The sequence below is a fragment of the Plectropomus leopardus genome, chromosome 18 (assembly GCF_026936395.1).
Source record: "Plectropomus leopardus strain MGB_pleo_1.0 chromosome 18, ASM2693639v1, whole genome shotgun sequence".
Classification (NCBI taxonomy): Eukaryota; Metazoa; Chordata; class Actinopteri; order Perciformes; family Serranidae; genus Plectropomus; species Plectropomus leopardus.
In genome coordinates, this window is record NC_142193.1 from 12804984 (window position 1) to 12823309 (window position 18326).

The 18326-nt window shown below is 42.0% G+C and overlaps 1 protein-coding gene across 4 annotated transcripts; it reads left to right on the forward strand.

The window, feature by feature from the left end:
• The first annotated feature begins 499 nt into the window (after positions 1–499).
• Positions 500–17684, forward strand: ezh1 (enhancer of zeste 1 polycomb repressive complex 2 subunit). 4 transcript variants are annotated; one of them, XM_042505241.2, is made up of 20 exons: positions 500–648; positions 3254–3437; positions 3609–3734; positions 4314–4436; positions 4965–5082; positions 5952–6188; positions 6764–6866; positions 7164–7327; positions 7488–7579; positions 8111–8267; positions 9462–9646; positions 11681–11772; positions 13020–13048; positions 13150–13275; positions 14443–14621; positions 15494–15589; positions 15695–15776; positions 15865–15948; positions 16050–16134; positions 16266–17684. In XM_042505241.2, the coding sequence occupies exons 2-20, from the start codon at positions 3258–3260 to the stop codon at positions 16324–16326; spliced, it is 2319 nt and encodes a 772-aa protein (XP_042361175.1). In that variant the 5' UTR covers positions 500–648; positions 3254–3257; the 3' UTR covers positions 16327–17684. The 4 variants fall into 4 exon arrangements, with proteins under 4 accessions (XP_042361175.1, XP_042361177.1, XP_042361174.1 ...); XM_042505243.2 differs by lacking the exon at positions 500–648 and adding an exon at positions 792–1229 and having other exon boundaries at positions 16050–16176; XM_042505240.2 differs by lacking the exon at positions 500–648 and adding an exon at positions 793–1229.
• Positions 17685–18326: the final 642 nt, after the last annotated feature.

The following is an 18326-nucleotide window of genomic DNA, read 5'->3' on the forward strand; positions in this document are numbered from 1 at the left end:
GGTGGGCACTGCCTTTTTTAAGGGCTTTATTGGCATGGTAGACATGAGTTTATATTACCAAGGCAAGTGTGAAATGTAAACAAAAAAATGTAAGTACAACAAATAAAGATCACAGACTGCTTCTTTGTATTGTTTACCTTATTATACAGTCTGTGATAACGATTTACTAGGCATTTATTTATGTACACATCGCTTCTGATTGGGTAGCACCTCTGACGCACCCACCAAACGACAGAAAACGGACCTCAAAGCCTGTTGCACACCGTGTCAAAGAAACATGTCGTTAAATCCGGAAACCACAGCAAAACGGTGCACACCGTGTTTGAGACTGAACGTACCTTAGCCAGATCGATTATTTATAGTAACTCAACACAAACCAAAAACCTTAATTTGTCCTGTTTTTAACTAAAGTTGTCTAAATAATAATTTTACGCGTAGTACATGAACGCATCAGTGGCTCCTCTCTCTCTCTGTGTGAAAACGGCAGATAAAAAGCGTCGGGCTCTCCCTGGAGGAGGAGAGCAGAACAGCAACTCAACTGTTTTTCATCCGATACAACTCCACTGCAGGAGTTTTCAACTATTGATCATTTTTAATTCTTATTATTTTTGGACAGTTTATTTTATCTGCACACTCTGCACAACTGGGGTAATTAGTCTTGTTATGTGAATATATTTCCAGTTTGTGAGCATAACGTTTGTTTTGCTATTTCAAAAAAAAAAAATCACTTAAATATTCCAGTAAGATTCCTCTATTTTAAACACTGCATTAATATGCGGGCCGAAACCCAAGAGCGTCATTCCCTCACGCATTTAGATGGCGATCTAGCACTCTGGACAGTTGCATCAGTTCCTGTGTGTGCGTGTAAATGGCTGTGCTGTGGCTGCTGCTCCACGCCACTTTTTATTCCCAGGACGCAGAATAGTAATAAATCCTCCTCTGCTAGGAAAGGCTGTGATCATAATAAAGACGTCACCCTCCTGCTCGGGTTGGCTCGACCAAGCCAAGTGCGCAGCTATTTGTAAGCTACAACAACAACAACCTCCAGCACCATGCCCATGGATAACGTAGGGATTTCTCTGAGATCCCCTCGCCGTGCGGAGACGATATCTGCGTCAGATCCATAGCAAAGACAGCCTTTTATTGCTCCGGATCTCTGCTGTAGCTAAAAACACAGACAGCGTTGCGGTGTCTTCGCAACAAATAGGACGCACGCCGTGGATTTGAAGGTATTTAATAACTGCGACACTGGATGTAGATAGAGGCAGACGTGCACACGCGTCCGCTGGAATAACGTGCTGTCATTGTGGTGCTCGGTGCGCACGTCTGTAAAGTGTTAACACATTTAAATGGATACTGTGTGGCTCTGTCTCTACGGGGCTGCAGCTACAGGACGTAGCGCACTTCATAGCTGTGGCTGAAACGTGTGCACGACTCATAGTCCAGCAAAAAATGCTCTGTAGCAGTTTCCCGAGCTCAGTTTTATCTGTGTACTCATTTCTGATTTTGTTGCAGCTCATTCGTTGAAGTTGGTGTTCACTAATGTGATTATGAAACACAGAAAAACTGTACTACGCACTTTTCTGCTCCGCTTCATATTGCTTTTCTGGAGAGGCACGCCCACTCCCGAGCAATGTGGATGCCCCGTGCTGTTAAATTCACGCAGACTTTACTTATTTGTGTACACGCGATGAGCCTGTTTGTTAATTATTTGGTCAGCTGCCATCCATGATTTAAAAGGAGTAGCGGCAGTCTTGCCCCAAGCAGTTTAAAGCTCCAGTGTGGAAGACATTTTTACATGAAATGTCAGTTTTGTTTTGCCAACAGAGGGGGGCACTCTTTCTGGTAGACTTCCAGTGAGGGTAAATGGGGAAGTTTTGTGTCTGTAAGAGGCAGAGGGAGAGTATGCTGTTCTAACTATGAGCTACATAGTAATAAAAACTGAAGTCATGTAGTTGTGGCATAAATTCTAGAAAAGGACTGATAGTTTTCATACCAAAACCTATTAGTTTAGTCATTGAAAATTGTAGTGATAGAATAAGTAGTGAAAACTGATACATTTGCTGTACTACTGTTAAGTCCCACAGATACTTTTTAATGCCATGTAGAATTATTATTGGAAATTCCCAAAAACAAAAGAAAAAGAAAGAAAGAAAGAAAATAAAGAAATAAATTCTGTAAGTGCAGTCCCTTGTACTTTTTAATAGCAATGTACAGGGTACAGGGGTGTTTCAAGGATTCTAGGACATGGGGGGAAAAGGCCCGACCTTGGCTCGGGGGATCCAGGGGCTCCTTCCCTGGGTTTTGTTTTTTTCAACAACCTCCATTTTGATGGTTTTTTGTGCAATTTGGCACCTTATTTAACCTTAAAAACATTTTTAAAAATCTTTTTAGATCAATCATGAATTGTGATTAGATACATATTGGTAGTCTCGAGTGCAGAATACTTTACAAAAGCTATCATTAAAATGTAATTGAAAAAGTTAAATGTACATTTTTATGATCACATGGGTAATGTAACTAAGTACATTTTTTTTCAAGTACAAGTATGAACAGAATGACAGATTATTAAATCTGGGGCTTTTTTATTAGTAGGCTTATTCTTTTTTTTGGAAAAAAACAAAACAAAACAATGAAAGATTCAGGGGCTGAAGCTTCAGATGCCAAACGTAACGACGCCTCTGGGTGTGTAAATCACAAGTTTTATCATAATACGATGTATTGATTATTTGGGCAAATATATGATATTTGCTGATCTCTCAAAATCCACCACGATACAGGATTGATTTGATTCATTTCAGCGGCCTGCGATAGATATGAGACATCGATAGTAAATATTCTCATTGTCCTTTTTCTTTTCTTTTTTTCCCCGGCTTCTTACCTTTAGCTGCTTGGTGCTAGTCTGCTAGCATCATGTATGGATATATATGTATATATGTCTACGGCTAGCACTTTGTTTCAGAAGAAGGTGTGCTCGGAATAAAATAGTGACAGACGTGCCATTGGAATTTCAAAATAATGGCGTGACTTAAGGAGGACAATATGAATGGATGATTTTACTTTGCATCGAAAATATGATTGTTGGTCACTGAATATATATTGATCAAAATGAATGCATCGTTACATCCCTACATTGTGAACACCTATTCTGGGACCTAAAGGCTTTTTTGACAAAAGAATCTTTAGTGATATTGATACTTCGTGTACCCCGGTGCTGGACTGGTTTGCCAAATATTATCTTTGTCTTTTAAAGAGTCATGGAAGAAACAGCTGCCGCAGCTCCGGCCCCTGGCACCGGGGTTGCCCCACCAACCCCAAGACCTCAGCCTCCCTCCTTTGTGCCCTCCCGCAGCCTGCTAGAGTGGAGACGGAGGGTCAAGTCTGAGTATATGCGCCTTCGCCAGTTAAAACGCCTTAAAAAAGTAGAGGAGGTCAAGGTGGGTCAACACAATTACATTTTTATTCTGTTTTTTAAAAAAAATGTTTGATTTATGATTTATTTGTACTGTATGCATGGTGTGTAGTAGGTGTGTGTTTTACATGCTGCACTTACTTTGTGTGTTCATATGTCTTATGTGTGACATGCTCTCTGTTGTGTTTGATTCCAGACCCTGTTCATGTCCAACAGGCAAAAGATTGAGGAGCAGACAAATCTCTTGAATGCAGAGTGGTCCAGGCTCAGGATTCAGTCCATCCCTCTGTCAACGTCTGGTGGAGCTCTAGCCAACAAGAAGGTGTGTGTGTGTGTGTGTGTGTGTGTGTGTGTGTGTGTGTGTGTGTGTGTGTGTGTGTGTGTGCGCGTGCGCGCTAGACAGTGTAAGATAATAGCCATTGCAACATATAACTTAACATCCTGCCTGCACTATTCTGCTCTGTGTTTGTATTCCTGCCCAGGCTGCTCTGGCTTTTAGTAATCCAATCTATTATTACTGTATGTATGTTTTGTGAGAAAACTCCCCATCTCCATCATATAGCGTCCTCTTCACCAGTTACAGTGTTCTGCTCTGATTCTCACCTGGCTGTCAGGTGTTACAAAAATAACTCGGTGCAAAGCTGTGTGCCAGAAATGGATCATATGGCAGCCTAAAAAGTGGTCTCTAGGCCTGTGGGAGCTCATCATACAAACAGCCAGAGGGCATAGCTGCATCTTTCTCTTCCCACGTGCTGTCAGGATATTGTGTTTACTGGACTTATTTTCCTCGCTGGGGGTAGAGCAGCATGTGTATTGGATTATGTAGTTATAAAACTGTCCAATAATGCTGAGGATTCTTCTATTGTTTGTCAACCTAAAACCAATACTTGTGCTCTTACAGATGTGTACAGTGGAGTTTGGTTTCCCAGGATTCAAAGCTCAAGCCACTGCAATGAGACCACTGTCAACAGTGGCAGGGATCCCCTTCATGTACTCTTGGTCACCTCTGCAGCACAATTTCATGGTATGACATTAACCACATTGAGCTGTGGAGTTGTAATGCAATTGCAGTGTTATTACAGGTGCAGAGCACACTGTACCTATTAATTAAATCACTCACCTGTTTACAATTGTTGAGTTTCATGCATTCAATGGACATGGACATGTGAGTTGATTAAATGGATGAAACATCTAAACCACTTGACGAAACTCAAGAACAGATGTCATTAAGCTACAAGCACCCTTTGTTCCCAAAACATTTGATTTTGAAAATACATAGTTTTTACTAGCAGATGGCAACATACTTACAGAACATAAACACACGCTGCTCTTGCAACACAACTTAGTTTACATTTCTTCTATTTGCAGTCTGTGTGTGTATCTTTGTTGGACTGTGACTTGTCCACAGCCAGAACCACGGGAACAGTTTGTGAACTGTTACTTGTTTGTTGATATTTTCAGCTGTAGACGCTCCAAAGCTTCACAGATGGTGGTATGACTTGCTGCATCAGCTGGTTGCACGCCTGTCTTTATAAGAGTTTTTGTTTCTTAGGTGGAGGATGAGACATTCCTTCACAACATCCCATACATGGGCGACGAGGTACTGGAGCAGGACGAGGCCTTCCTGGAGGAGCTCATCGACAACTACGATGGTGTCCATGGTGACAGAGGTGTGTGTTGAATGCTCTGTCTGTTATGGGATACCTTACGTGCAATATGACCATTTCTATATCAGTCACTCACTCTGTGTTACATCGTATTCGTGAAGAAAGTTTAAATTTTTTTTGCATGCCTCAGCAATGAATGAAGAATCCAAAAATGGAGAAAATGCGTGATGAATTGGTGAAAAGGGGATCACGTTTAACTTACCTCCCAAACCACACTGTTCTCATGCACCGTTTGTACATTTTCCTATTAAAGAAATGCAAAAAATTGTACATATCCCATGTAATTGTGAGTCAGTAACTCCTGCATAACCCACATGTTTTGGAAGGCAGTGATAATGTGACCAGAGCAGTGGTAGTGAAGAAGGAAGCTGTCCCGAGCGGTCCAGTTAGGAGGCAGGTCTGGAGCTGGGATTTTTCCCCCGAGACTGGCACTCAGAACCATAACTTTACATTAAGGACATAACGTAATTTGTGGGGCACTTATTTGTAAAATATCATATAAACTGTTCATTTTCATAGGATATCTTACGAATCGTTGTATGAAGATAAGCTGCCCAAACACATGCATTTCTGCTAAAACCTTAACATTAAAAAAATATTAACATAAACACCTCAGGAGCACTCCTTGCCTGTGCCTGAGAGTGTTTGTGATTTGATTTTATAGATATCCAGATGGTCATCTGTGGGGTGAATTATTCCTTTAAGATGTCTGTACAGAGCCCATAATCTAACACTTTTCATAGTGTATACCACTGCAACATTAAGCTCAGACTTTCTCTTACTATATGCTGATGGTGCAGCTGTGAGAAAAAAAAATGTTATTTCAGGGATTTGCAGTTGTTAGGTTCTGACATGTGACCTGTGTGTCCCAGAGGGGGGTTTTATCAGTGACGAGGTCTTCAAAGAACTGGTGGAGGCCTTGAGCCAGTACTCTGACCACGAGGATGAGGAAGAGGAGGAAGCAGCAGTGGTGACGGTGCCGACGACGGAGGTGACGGGAAAGAAAGAGGATGAGAGAGTGATGAGGAGGAGCTCGGTGGAGGGTTCAGAAGAGACTAAACCTGGTACTGCGGCATTCATCAGGAGGAAGAGGAGGAGCACTACTGAGGGTGAGCCAGCCTTCAGCTGTGCATTTGTGCGTGCAGACTTTGCCCTGCGCGAGAACAAGTGGGCTGCAGCATGAACAAGGCTGGTACTGTTCCTCTCATTACATTGTACAGCTGCCACAAGGTCGCCCTGCCACAGCAGCCCTTGCATGGGCATTGTTTACTTTAAAGCTGCCCCTGTGTCCCTGCATGGGTACTGTGTGTGAGGGAACCTGTTTGTCCATGACACTGATATGGCCCAGCTCTAATTACAGAACTTAATGACCTCTCGTACCAGGGTTTATGGGAAACTAGGCTGTACACAAACTCAGCTTACCCTTTGTGATAGTGAAATGGAAGCACACCTGGCTACACAGTCATTCAGGTAGACAAACATAGCCATGAATGGAAGATACTGAAAAAAAAACACTTTTTGTAGTACATCTTGATTTTCACTGTTTTCCAACCAGTTATTTCTAACTGGCCTTGAGCATTGGGAGAAAGAACATATTGCATAAGATTTGTTTGTGAATCTGTATCGAAACCTGATGTGTGGACAAAACTGTTTGTATAACCAACTTTCTCTCTGTCTCCCAAAGTGAAGGACATGTCCAGCAGCAAGAAAGTCCCCAACGATAACATATTTACAGCCATCGCCTCAATGTTCCCTTACAAGGGCACCACGGAGGAGCTGAAGGAAAAGTAAGAAAAGTGCAGTGAAACTGGGGATCTATGTGCACAATGCTGAACAGGCCGTTGCTTAGTGTTCACCATGGAGACGCAAGCTGTCAGGGAGGAAAGTAATAATGGTGGCTCCCTCTCAGGCTCTCTGACTCAAAAGGAGCAGTTGCACCAGCATCTGAAAGAACTTTACTTAAAAAGAAACACCTACAACTTAACCAAGCACCAAAGGCACCAAATAAGCGGACTTATATTGTGGTAAAATAATTGTACACGGGTGATATATCACGACCGAATCTCTCCCTGTCACCTCCACAGGTATAAGGACCTCCTGGAGCCCCCCAGCCCAGTGAAGCTGCCCCCTCTCTGCACCCCCAACCTGGATGGACCCTTTGCTAAGTCTGTACAGCGGGAGCAGTCGTTACACTCCTTCCACACCCTCTTCTGCAGACGATGCTTCAAATATGACTGTTTTCTCCACCGTAATGGCTCAAGTTATCTTCCATTATTATTGTCTCTCCTTCAGTTTGTAAATTTGCGATTACATTATGACTTCCCAACTCTTTTTTTGTGTGTCTTGTCGCTGACCACTAATGACCTGATTGTACAATAGTCAACTTGTGTTTGTTTCTATTCATAAAGCTTTTCATGCTACACCCAATGTTTACAAGAGGAAGAGTAAGGAGATCCGCATAGAGACTGAACCATGTGGTGTCGACTGCTTCCTGTTACAGGTATGCCAAGCTCACAATTATTTCACTTATTCATGCATTTTGTACGCTGTAGTTTATGCCGTGCATGTGTGATTGTTTACGCTAGGATTGTCCACACACCAACATTTTAAACTTCAGTACAATGCTAGTGTAAAAAAGCAATACTGGATACATATTTGGTACCACGGCAAAAAGAAAAAAAATTCTTTTTCTTTGAAAAAATGTATTAACAACCTGCATACAGTTTTGGTACGGAAAAAAAATCAATGAACAGAGTCACATGGTGGGTTTGTTGTGGGAGAGAATGCCGCATCAGCTGCAGGTAAAGGACCAGTTGATTTTCTTCCACCTTGTTTCACTGTGCAGCCTTTGGCTGAATATCTGATTGTGGATGTGTGTGGGTTTTTTTTAATAGCTTCAATATTTTTTATGCTAAAAATGTTTAATTAATGGAGATTGTATCATATTAAACACTTTGTGTCAAAAAAGTATCAATGCTTTTGACATTAGTTTGAACTGTGTTGTTTTTAAATCTCTTGTCCGCTTCTAAAGAAAGGGGCTAAAGAGTTTGTGGATCAGAATATGTTGCGGTCACAGAGGTCTCGGAGGCACCGAAGGCAGCAGCGTCCCACCAGCTCCAGCTGTCCTGGACCATCTGCATCTGCTGAGGAAGGAAAAGACAGTGACCATGAAACCACCTCTTCCTCAGGTAGGACTCTGATCTCACAGGAACTGGGTTAAGAGCTGATTTTGATATCAGCAACCGTTTTGTCTACTTGTGGTGTGATAAATAAGGGAGTTGTGGAAAATGTTCACTTTAAGTTTCTTATTTTCTAGTTGTTATATTTACTTTTGTCTTAAATTTTCTAACTCCAGCTACTCTTTCAGGCCTCATACAGTATAAACACAGAAATGTGTTTCTGAGTCACTGTATGACTGAGCAGATGCATCATTTACCATAACCTCCCCCAAAATCCATCCCTTTCCTGGAGGCTGTGTGCCTCCAATGACTGCAGCCCTTCAGAAAAGTGAAATTTGGCCCATGATGATAGCTTACAAGTCATGCCCGGCTCTCTCCTCTGTCTCCCTCCTTCCATCTCCTCTCAATATCAACTCTCTCTTGCCAAGCAAAATAAACCATTAGTTTTGCATGCTTCAACCCCAACATAAACACTTTGTTCCCTTTCCCCTTCCTCCTTCTTGGTTTTTTTTAGCTTTTTTTTCTTTCATTTCTGTTAACATCTTCATGTGGAGAGCAGCGGGAGGGAAATAAGAGCAATCTCCTCTGGCTCTTTATCGTCCTCTCCTCCCCCAGAGCTCTCAGGTTGTTGCTCGTCGCCATCAACGCCTCAGTGGAAGTCTCTGTTAGTGTTGGAAACCGCTCGTGCTCAGCCAGTGACTCAGCAGACTCTCTCGCACGTGTTGAGATAATGTGGAAAAAACAGATTGTTGAGCAGATTAATAAAGATACTCAGTGCTGGAGCATGTGGCCACAGCAATGCTGCATTCAGCCTGTTGCCAAGCAACATTCGGCTCTCTGCCTCGAGCTGTGGGTGTGCGAGCATCAGTCTTGAATATCCGAAAAGCTAAATCAAAGCCTTGGTCCCCAGTGTGTGTGTGTGTGTGTGTTTGTACGTACGTACATGCGTGCGTGCGTGTGTGTGTGTGTGTGTCCGCGCGTGCATGCAGATGCACCAAAATGGCATCCAGAAATAACTAAGTGTGTAAGTAGAGGGTTAAATTAGCACAACTGATGTGTGTGGGCAAATCAATAGCTGACAAAAACCTTTTGCCAGGACAAAGTAATACAAAGGCATGCAGGTGCATCTGCATGTATTTAAATATGAAATGGACTTTCTACCAAGATTAATTGGTCAGTGATTTTTGTCTGTGTGTGTAACAGAGGGAAATTCGCGATGCCAGACACCCACTAAGCTGCGTCCAGGGGATATTCATGGGGAGCAGCAGGCGTGCTGCGTGGTCCAGTGGAGTGGGGCGGAGGAGTCACTGTTTAGGGTGCTACATGGCACTTACTTCAACAACTTCTGCTCCATCGCTCGCCTTATCGGCACAAAGAACTGCAAGGAGGTAAAATGCTCACTCTGAACAGTTGTCCCGTCTCAACATGTTTTGCTCTGGCACCATATGCAGAAGAAACTGTGTTAACTTTGATGTTTTCATTCACCATTAAAATGTTAAATATGCTCTTACTAACTGAATAAATGCACCTAACAAATTATTGCTTCGATCTAAAGAAATGTTGCTACATATAGCGCAAAATATGCCACAGATTTAGCACTCCTACAACATTCTCAGACCCACAATGAAAAGTTTCAAAACAAAACCAGAGATATTGCCTTTTTTATTCCACTTTTTCCTCCTTCTTGTTCAAACCAGGTGCCTACATTACCCACAGTGCAACTGAACAGCCAACACTTCAGTCTGAGTGTGTAATGCTAATAGTGGCTAATGTAACTATGTGCTGCTAGCCATAAGGGGAGATGAGGAGTGGGCTTCACAAGTCTGATGATCTCACTTCTTTTTAAATCTAGACCTCTAGATTTTTTTCATATTCAATCATTGTTGCTTCTGGAGCTACAAAAGGCTCATACAGCTTCTTTTTAACCTTTTGTCATACAATGGTTTGTATCATATCTTCACTTGGACACTGGACACAAACTCCAGTCTCGTGGGGGAAAGTCCTGTGTTCGTTTGATCCATCCACCACTTCAACCTGTCACGCTTTGTGGTCCTTCACTCTTTATACTACTTCCCTCTTTACTCCTGTCAGTGTATTGATCACACAATCGCATCCTTCCCTGATTAAGTGAGTTATAATCACATTACTGGTTAATGATTATGTGGGTTATATTCAAATTGCATTGCATTACTTTTCATAGGTATATGTACAAACAGTGCATAAGAACTGCCATCTTTTTTTCACATATCCAGTAATACTACCCAAGACCTTTAAATAGATTTTGTTGCACAAAATCAGTTCAGAGGTCTTCTTTGAAATGCCAGATGCTGGAGCGAGATAAAGGCTGGAAATAGATGTAACAATTCCTAAGACTTCAGTAGAGCAGAAAATGAACACATAAAACAAGTCCATGGAAAGGGAATAGTGACAAAGCAGGAGGATTTATGAGAAATGAGGTCTTAATTTTAGAGACAGCACTAAAATACACCAATTGTGAGTGGTCAGCTGTCTCAAGTGTTATTTACTTGCTATATTAGCTTTTAAATGTGGTTTAAATGTTTAATAATGAACTCTGACAGAGACTGACTGAAAGTGATGCATATTTGTTCCAAAATGAAGTAGACATACTTATGTCGCTGATTTCTGTTGCATTTGCGTCAGTGCAAGTTCAGTAACACATGCATCCTGTGCCTGTGGTTTTATGGCGTGGATAATTGGGCTGACTACAGAGAGAATGGCATGTGGCACCATAAACGCGGATGCTTACCAGATGTGACGTCTCTCATGTTCTCTCATGATGCAGTCATACAGCCTTAGACACTCCCAAACATTTGTCAACATAGTGTCATGTGTGCTGTACATAAAAAGGCTTGTAGAGGACATATGATTTTTGAGCACAGTACACATAATGAAGAGCAGTAAAAACAAATGGCAACATATTAAAGTGGGAGCTTTGCCCATTTGCATCCAACCCTTGCAGTGCCTCCTGTCACATGGTAAGACTAGTCCACAATCTGTATTGGACTTTCTGTCACGGTCTTGCTGTTATCCAGAGGGCCCCACCCACTGCTTAACCGAGTGGAAATGCTGAAACCAGCTGCATCATTATGTATGTCTGTGTCCTGGGGAAGAAGCCAAATCTGGGTTTTGGCAGCCAGAAGTGGCTGAGTTGAATGTGTGTGTGTGTGTGCGAACAGATGCATGTGTATGTTTGGCCTCTGCAGAGGAGTTTTGATAACAGGCGACGGAGGGGCCAGGATGTTCTATGGCGTAATCGCGGTGATGTGCTTTTCAGCTTGAGTGGGCACAACATTACACAATATAATAATTACAATGAAGATAACAACAGAATTTATTCTCAATAGTGTATATGATAAATTAGCAGGATGTGTTTTTGTTTGTGCCATTTTGGTTTCCCATAGGTGTATGAGTTTGCAGTGAGGGAGGTCCTGATCCATGGTGTTCCTTTGGGTGATGGAGGCATCGTGCCCCAGAAGAAGAAACGGAAACACAGGCATGATATTTCCCATTATCCTTCCTTTGCTGAATGATGAAAACATGATCATAACATGATATCTTACAAAAGAGAGCTTTGCCCACAGTAACTCCTTTGAATATATAATAGGACCCCCTAGAAAATAGGATGGTTCATCTCAAGGGGTTTATCCTAATGATTAAACTTGTACAACATAAAGGTTAAAATAATCAGATTTAAAAATATGCAGAGATATTCTGCATTGTTGCATTAGTATTAAAACTGCATTTTGGCTTCCTGTCACATTTCAGATTTTGTCCATGAAAGAAATACTTACCACCCTACAAATTATTGTTTATTTATCAGTTAATCACACTGTGTTGCAATTTGTGAAGAAAACTTTTTTCCGTTTCTCACATGCCTCTGGTGATCAAGAAAAACAAAACCAGACAAAATTCTTGATGAATTGATATAAAGGAGGCTGGCACTCAACAACAGCTAAACTTTAGCTAAAACATTTGTGCACACACTCTCACAAAACTTGTGCAGTATAATTCAAGTCTCATTTATTCAGTTATTCACACAGTACTTTTCCAAACAGACAGCCCTTTCTGACAAGAAACTGAACTGAAAGTGAAACTTATCTATGCTCTCCTCAGGGACAGACTCCATCGACACAGACAGTAATTTTGCCTTGCTGGAGCTGCTGGGCTCAATCATTTAGTTTGTTTGTGTTATTGTGTGACTTTGGAGTTTTAAAGTGTTAGTCCAGAAATAACACAGTAACATGAACAGACTGCCAATACAGGTGGCGGTAGACCAGCAGCTCCTGTGATCAGCAAAGTAAAATTTATGTTATTTTTTAAGTATGGCCTTGAAGACAGCATAAATGTCACTTTTAGTTCAGTTTCCTGCTGGAAAGGGCTGTCTGTTTGGGGAAGCACTGAGCATATGACTGGATATACGAGACATGGATAATACTGCATGAGTTGTGTAAGAGTTTTTAAATGTTTTGATATAGTTTTGAATTTACTAAACACAGATTTCTTTCACTGCAATTCATCATGAGTTTTCTATGTTTCTGGATTCTTTGTTCACCGTTGAGGCATCTCGGAAAGACAATGTTTTCTTCACAAATTTTAACACGGTGTAAGTAATCGCTCCACAAAAGGTCAGTTGTGGGGTGAAGTATTCCTTTAATAAGTCATGAGAAGTTAATTAACTGATGAGGTTAGGGACAAGTTAGAGGAAATCTTGACTCTGTGTGTGTTTGTTTAATGTTGCAGGTTATGGGCAAAGATTCAGCTAAAGAAAGGTACGGAAAACATCACAGCACAAATATTACTACACTATGCCATCTAAAGTACAACACAGTCCACTGTGCCAGTCTGAGGGCTTTGTCCTCTGTTGCTCCAGATAACTCGTCCAATCAGGTGTACAACTACCAGCCATGTGATCACCCCGACCATCCATGCGACAGCTCCTGCCCATGTGTGATGACCCAGAATTTTTGTGAGAAGTTCTGCCAGTGTGAGCATGAGTGTGAGTTTCACCTTTCTACGTGATGCACCTGCGTGACCGTGCTCTCATAAACTGCATGCATTCTTTCTTTCTTACACAAACAAAAAGGCATAGGCAGCTTGCTCTGTAATGCTAAGGGGAAATTGTTTGTCATAACCACATTTTCCACAGAAAGCTCTCTGTAGCTTTAAAGCCCTTTTTCCAGGCCACAATAGAGCGGGGCAGCAGAATGTAAAACGATTCTGCAGCATTCTGGCAGCGGTCAGAGGAGAAACTGTCCTCTGGCGGGGATAGGTGGGTGTCTGTTTAATACAGAGCTGTGTTCACAATGAGGCATTCGTTGCAGCAGCAATGACCCAGAACTGTGCTTTCCCAAAATGGCCACATGGTGGAGGAATGCGTTATGTGTTTTTCCCTATGGAGAGTTTACAGCAGAGAAAGAAGATAAGTAGAAGTAAATATTTTGCTGTGGTTTAGAAAAGATGGTTTTGCCTCATTTGTTCATCCGTTTTGGTTCGGTCACCTTCTCTCCCCCTCCTCCCCCTCCCCTCCTCCCTCCCCTACCCGACTGCTACCTCGCCCTTTCCCGTAGCAGAGGAGAGCCGGGCCAAACAGGAAGCAGCCCCCAGTTGCACATGTGTGTGCTCTGAAGACTTGGAGGGGAATCAAAGGGATGTGACAGGCTCTGTGCCTGATATACAACATCATCTCCAACATCAGTATGAGTCAGACAGCTCCAGCTAAACAATGCTTGATGATACAGACACATAAAACCTACTCAGGCTGGGAATGGAAGGTTAAAACGGCACAACAGAGAGGACAAATGCTGCTTGGAGCTCCTGCTATGGATAGTTTTTCCTGAGAAGAGGCTGCCATAAAGACATTTCAGTTATTCTTGCCTGATCCTTCCGTTCATCTGCCCGGAGGGTGTTGTGTTTCACTCTGCAAAATTGTATTTCAGCATATTTGCCAGCAGAGGTCTCTGAGTGATGGGGCTTCTCAGCATTACTCAGCCATTGAGCTTCTGTGCTGCAACTGCATTTTCAGATAGAATTATATATCATACTGATATTGTGTTCTGCCAAATCCTATAATGCATTTTCTTTTTGTACTCCCACATGCAATTTGCACATAAACCTTCTCAGCACGTCCCCTTTTAGAGCAGCTGTGTGTCTAAATGTTTTCCAGGCCAGAACCGCTTCCCAGGCTGCAGATGTAAGACACAGTGCAACACTAAACAGTGTCCCTGCTACCTGGCTGTGAGGGAATGTGACCCAGATCTGTGCATGACCTGCGGCGCTGCAGACCACTGGGACAGCAAAGCAATCTCCTGCAAGAACTGCAGCATCCAGAGAGGCTTAAAAAAGGTACACAAGGACACCTGAAGGTCTAAATGTTAAAAGGGCCAGTTCACCCCAAAATCAAAAATACAGACTTCTGGGGCTCCCAGGAGCTCAACTAGTGGAATTGGCACCCTATGCACAAAGGCCTTTGTCCCTGCTGCAGGGGCCGCAGGTTCAATTCCAACCTGTGGCCCTTTGCCATATATCATCCCCTTTCTCTTTCCCCCTGTTATACTTGTCCTATCAAATAAAAGCAAAGGCCAAAATTTTTTTTTTTTGAAAAAATATATTTTCCTCTTATCTGTCATGCTATTTATCAATCTAGATTATTTTTGAAGTGAGTTTCAGAGTGCTGGAGATATTTGACATAAAGATATCTGCCTTCTCTCATATATAATGGAACTAGATGGCACTCAGTTTGTGGTGCTCAAAGCGCCAATTAAAAACATTTGAAAAACTCAACAGCAATGTCTCTTTTCAAAAATCATGACTTAGTTACTGCAGATTATCAGGCCACAGACATTGTTGTGAGCAGTTTCATAAAGGAACCTTTTTCTGGCTTCTGTCTATGCGGTGATGTGGTGGGTGTAACTCTGTAGTAAGAAATTTGTGGAAAGATGCATTGCTTTTGATTTTTTCAAATGTGTTTTCCGTGCACTTCGAGCCCCAAAAGCTGAGCGCAATCCAGCTTTATTAATTTAGAGAGATGTCAAACATCTCTGTTGGCGATATCTCCAACACTCATAAAAAGTCATAGAAAGCACTATAGATTTTTGATTTGGGGGTAAACTGGCCCTTTAAATATTTCACACCTGATGGTCTGTTTTTCTGGAGAAGCGGTGTTTAGATCACTCATATGACTCCTGCTGTTCTAACCTACATGTGATGTCTCTCAGCACCTGCTCCTGGCTCCATCAGATGTCGCCGGGTGGGGCACCTTCATCAAAGAGTCAGTTCAGAAGAATGAGTTCATCTCTGAATACTGCGGAGAGGCAAGTCCATGCAGTTCAGTCGTTTTTTTAAAAAATATTTATGAGCTCGAAGCTTGAAGCTGTATACTTACAGTGTTCATTATTCCTGTGTATGTGCATGAGAAGCTGATCTCCCAGGATGAGGCAGACCGGCGTGGAAGGATCTACGACAAATACATGTCTAGCTTCCTTTTCAACTTGAATAATGGCATGTATTCCCCATTCCTCCATTTTCTTCAAACCATTCCATTGTTATTGTATATTAAGTAATCCTTAATGCTCTCTATGTCTCTCAGCAGACTTTGTTGTGGATGCCACACGGAAGGGAAACAAAATCCGCTTTGCAAATCATTCAGTTAATCCCAACTGCTACGCAAAAGGTAGGTCTGAGTCTGCTTGATTATGAAGTCAAATGTGAGAATTTTTTTGCAGGATGAAGGCAGTGTTAAGTTGGCTGATGTTACATTTGCTGCCATCGCAGTGGTGATGGTGAATGGAGACCACCGCATTGGAATCTTTGCCAAACGAGCTATCCTGCAAGGAGAGGAGCTCTTCTTTGACTACAGGTAGAGTCACTGGCCTTTTAGTGACTCTCCATCAGCTTCAAAGTAAAAGAAAAGGCCACTGTACATTGCAACTGCTTTACTAGTCTATGCAGTTCTAGTATTCTAACTCTCACTTCACCTTCCTTCCACAGATACAGCCAAGCGGATGCCCTCAAATATGTGGGGATAGAGCGGGAGGCAGACATGGCTTAGCTACACCTCCTGCCTACCTCCATAACCTGCCCCTAGCTCCTCCGCCTCCCACTAATGCTTCTGTCCCTCTCTGTAGCGTCACATCTAGCTGACAAGTTTCTCTGAACATTCACTGTCTCTGCCCTCTCTGCTGCACTTCTAAAAATAGAGAGTCCCTCCCTGCCGTGTGCAGGTGCTCCTCCTGCCCTGCACCTCCCTCAGTGACAGCAGTCAGCGCTCCCTCTCATCTGCCCAAACCCACCCACCTACCTGCTAGACTGTATACGCCAAGCTTATGAAACTAAACTATTTAAAGTGGAAATACTATTAATCGCTTACTGCACCAAGAGGATCACATGGTTATCTTTTTCTTTCTTTTTTTTTTTGTTCCATCTTGTCGAAGCCAAGAGGTTGTGATTACCCATCATACAGTGTGTTACTCTCTCAGCAGTTTTGTTACTGTACTTATAGTCCGGCTTTTGTTTGACCTCTCAATACGTAATGCAAGCTTTTACAACGTACCTAATGATGATCAGTGAAATGCATGTGCTGTCTCTTGGATAAACAAACCCATCAACATGTTAGCCACAGCATTAGCCTCAGTCAGATAATGCACTGTGCAGTCTCTCAGTGCTGTAGTGTGATGTTACCCACTGCTTGTTCCTCAGAAGACCCAGTTTGACAGCTTTTTGTGTTCTTCTTTGAACCCGTTCAGCGGCTAGCATCATCAGCACATCTTTATGGTGAAGTAAGTTATTGTGCATTTATATCATTGTTCTGCAAAAATAGGCAACCAGACAAGAAACCGACTGACTGAATGTAACCTGTAGATGATGGTGAAGAGATCTCATCCCTCTTTTCATTTCACACATTAAGCCCATCCTGTTGGTACTCTGAGCAACGTGCATGCACATCAAACATTACTCATCATGTTTACATGACCTTGAGGCCTTCACACTTTGTGAAGGAAAGAATTAATGAAGTCACACAATAAGTAAATGTCTTCCTTTAAAAATCATACAAGTGCCAAATGATTCCACACAGAAAAGGCTGAAACAGTGTGGATGTGTTGCATAATTAACAGTGGAGCGTCAAAGGTGACCTTTAACCTTTGCCAGGTTATAAACATGAGAAAAGCAAAATTATCAGTGTTTGACCAAAAATTAAATCCCCCCACATGTGAATGTAAAATATCCTTTATCATCTTTTCTTTATTTTTTTATATGTCCAGATTTGTTACTCACCCTGTTTTTCATTTGTATAACATTAAAGCCCACATTGAAATGAGATCTTTTTCAATAGGGATGAACAAAATGGAGTTTACTGCTATGTACAGTGTATGCCTATAAAAAATTAAAGTTTAACTTTATACATTAAAACATGTTGTAGTCCTTGAGTGTTAAAGGTAAGTTATGCAGGATTTTCCCTTAAAATAAACAATATGTAGACTCATACAAATGTAATAGCTCTCAGTCGTCACTTGTGACCAACTGGAGGTGTGTGCTGCTGTGTTCCTCTGCTCTTTGCCTGTATTTTCTTAGTTTCTTCTTTTTTGTGTGTAAGGGACATCTATGGGCGTGTTCCCCCACTGTGCTCAGCTCGAGTGGGTATAGCTGCTGGAGAAGCTTCGTGACCCGCCCACCTGCTATTTGACTCACCCACAATCAGCCCACTTTTCTCCTTGAACCAGAATTGAAAGCCCCGAAAAAACATTCTAAGTATTTAGCAAGCTTTGAAGTTTTTAAAGAGAGGCAGCTAAGGTTAGGTCAGGTTAGGTTAGGTTCGCTTAGGTTAGGTTAGGTCAGGTTAGGTTAGGTTAGGTTAGGTAACGGCAGGGGTTACACTTGGTTACTTGTAAGATAAATCACATTTTCAAGTATAATGAATCAAGTAAAAGAGTAAAGTGAATTTTTGCTATGTTTGTCCTTATAGTTAGTTACTACAAGTCGTGTTGCAGCAGAGTCTACCCTTCAAACTGAATATGGCTGCAGCTTTACATGTCTCACTCAGATGAGGTCTTG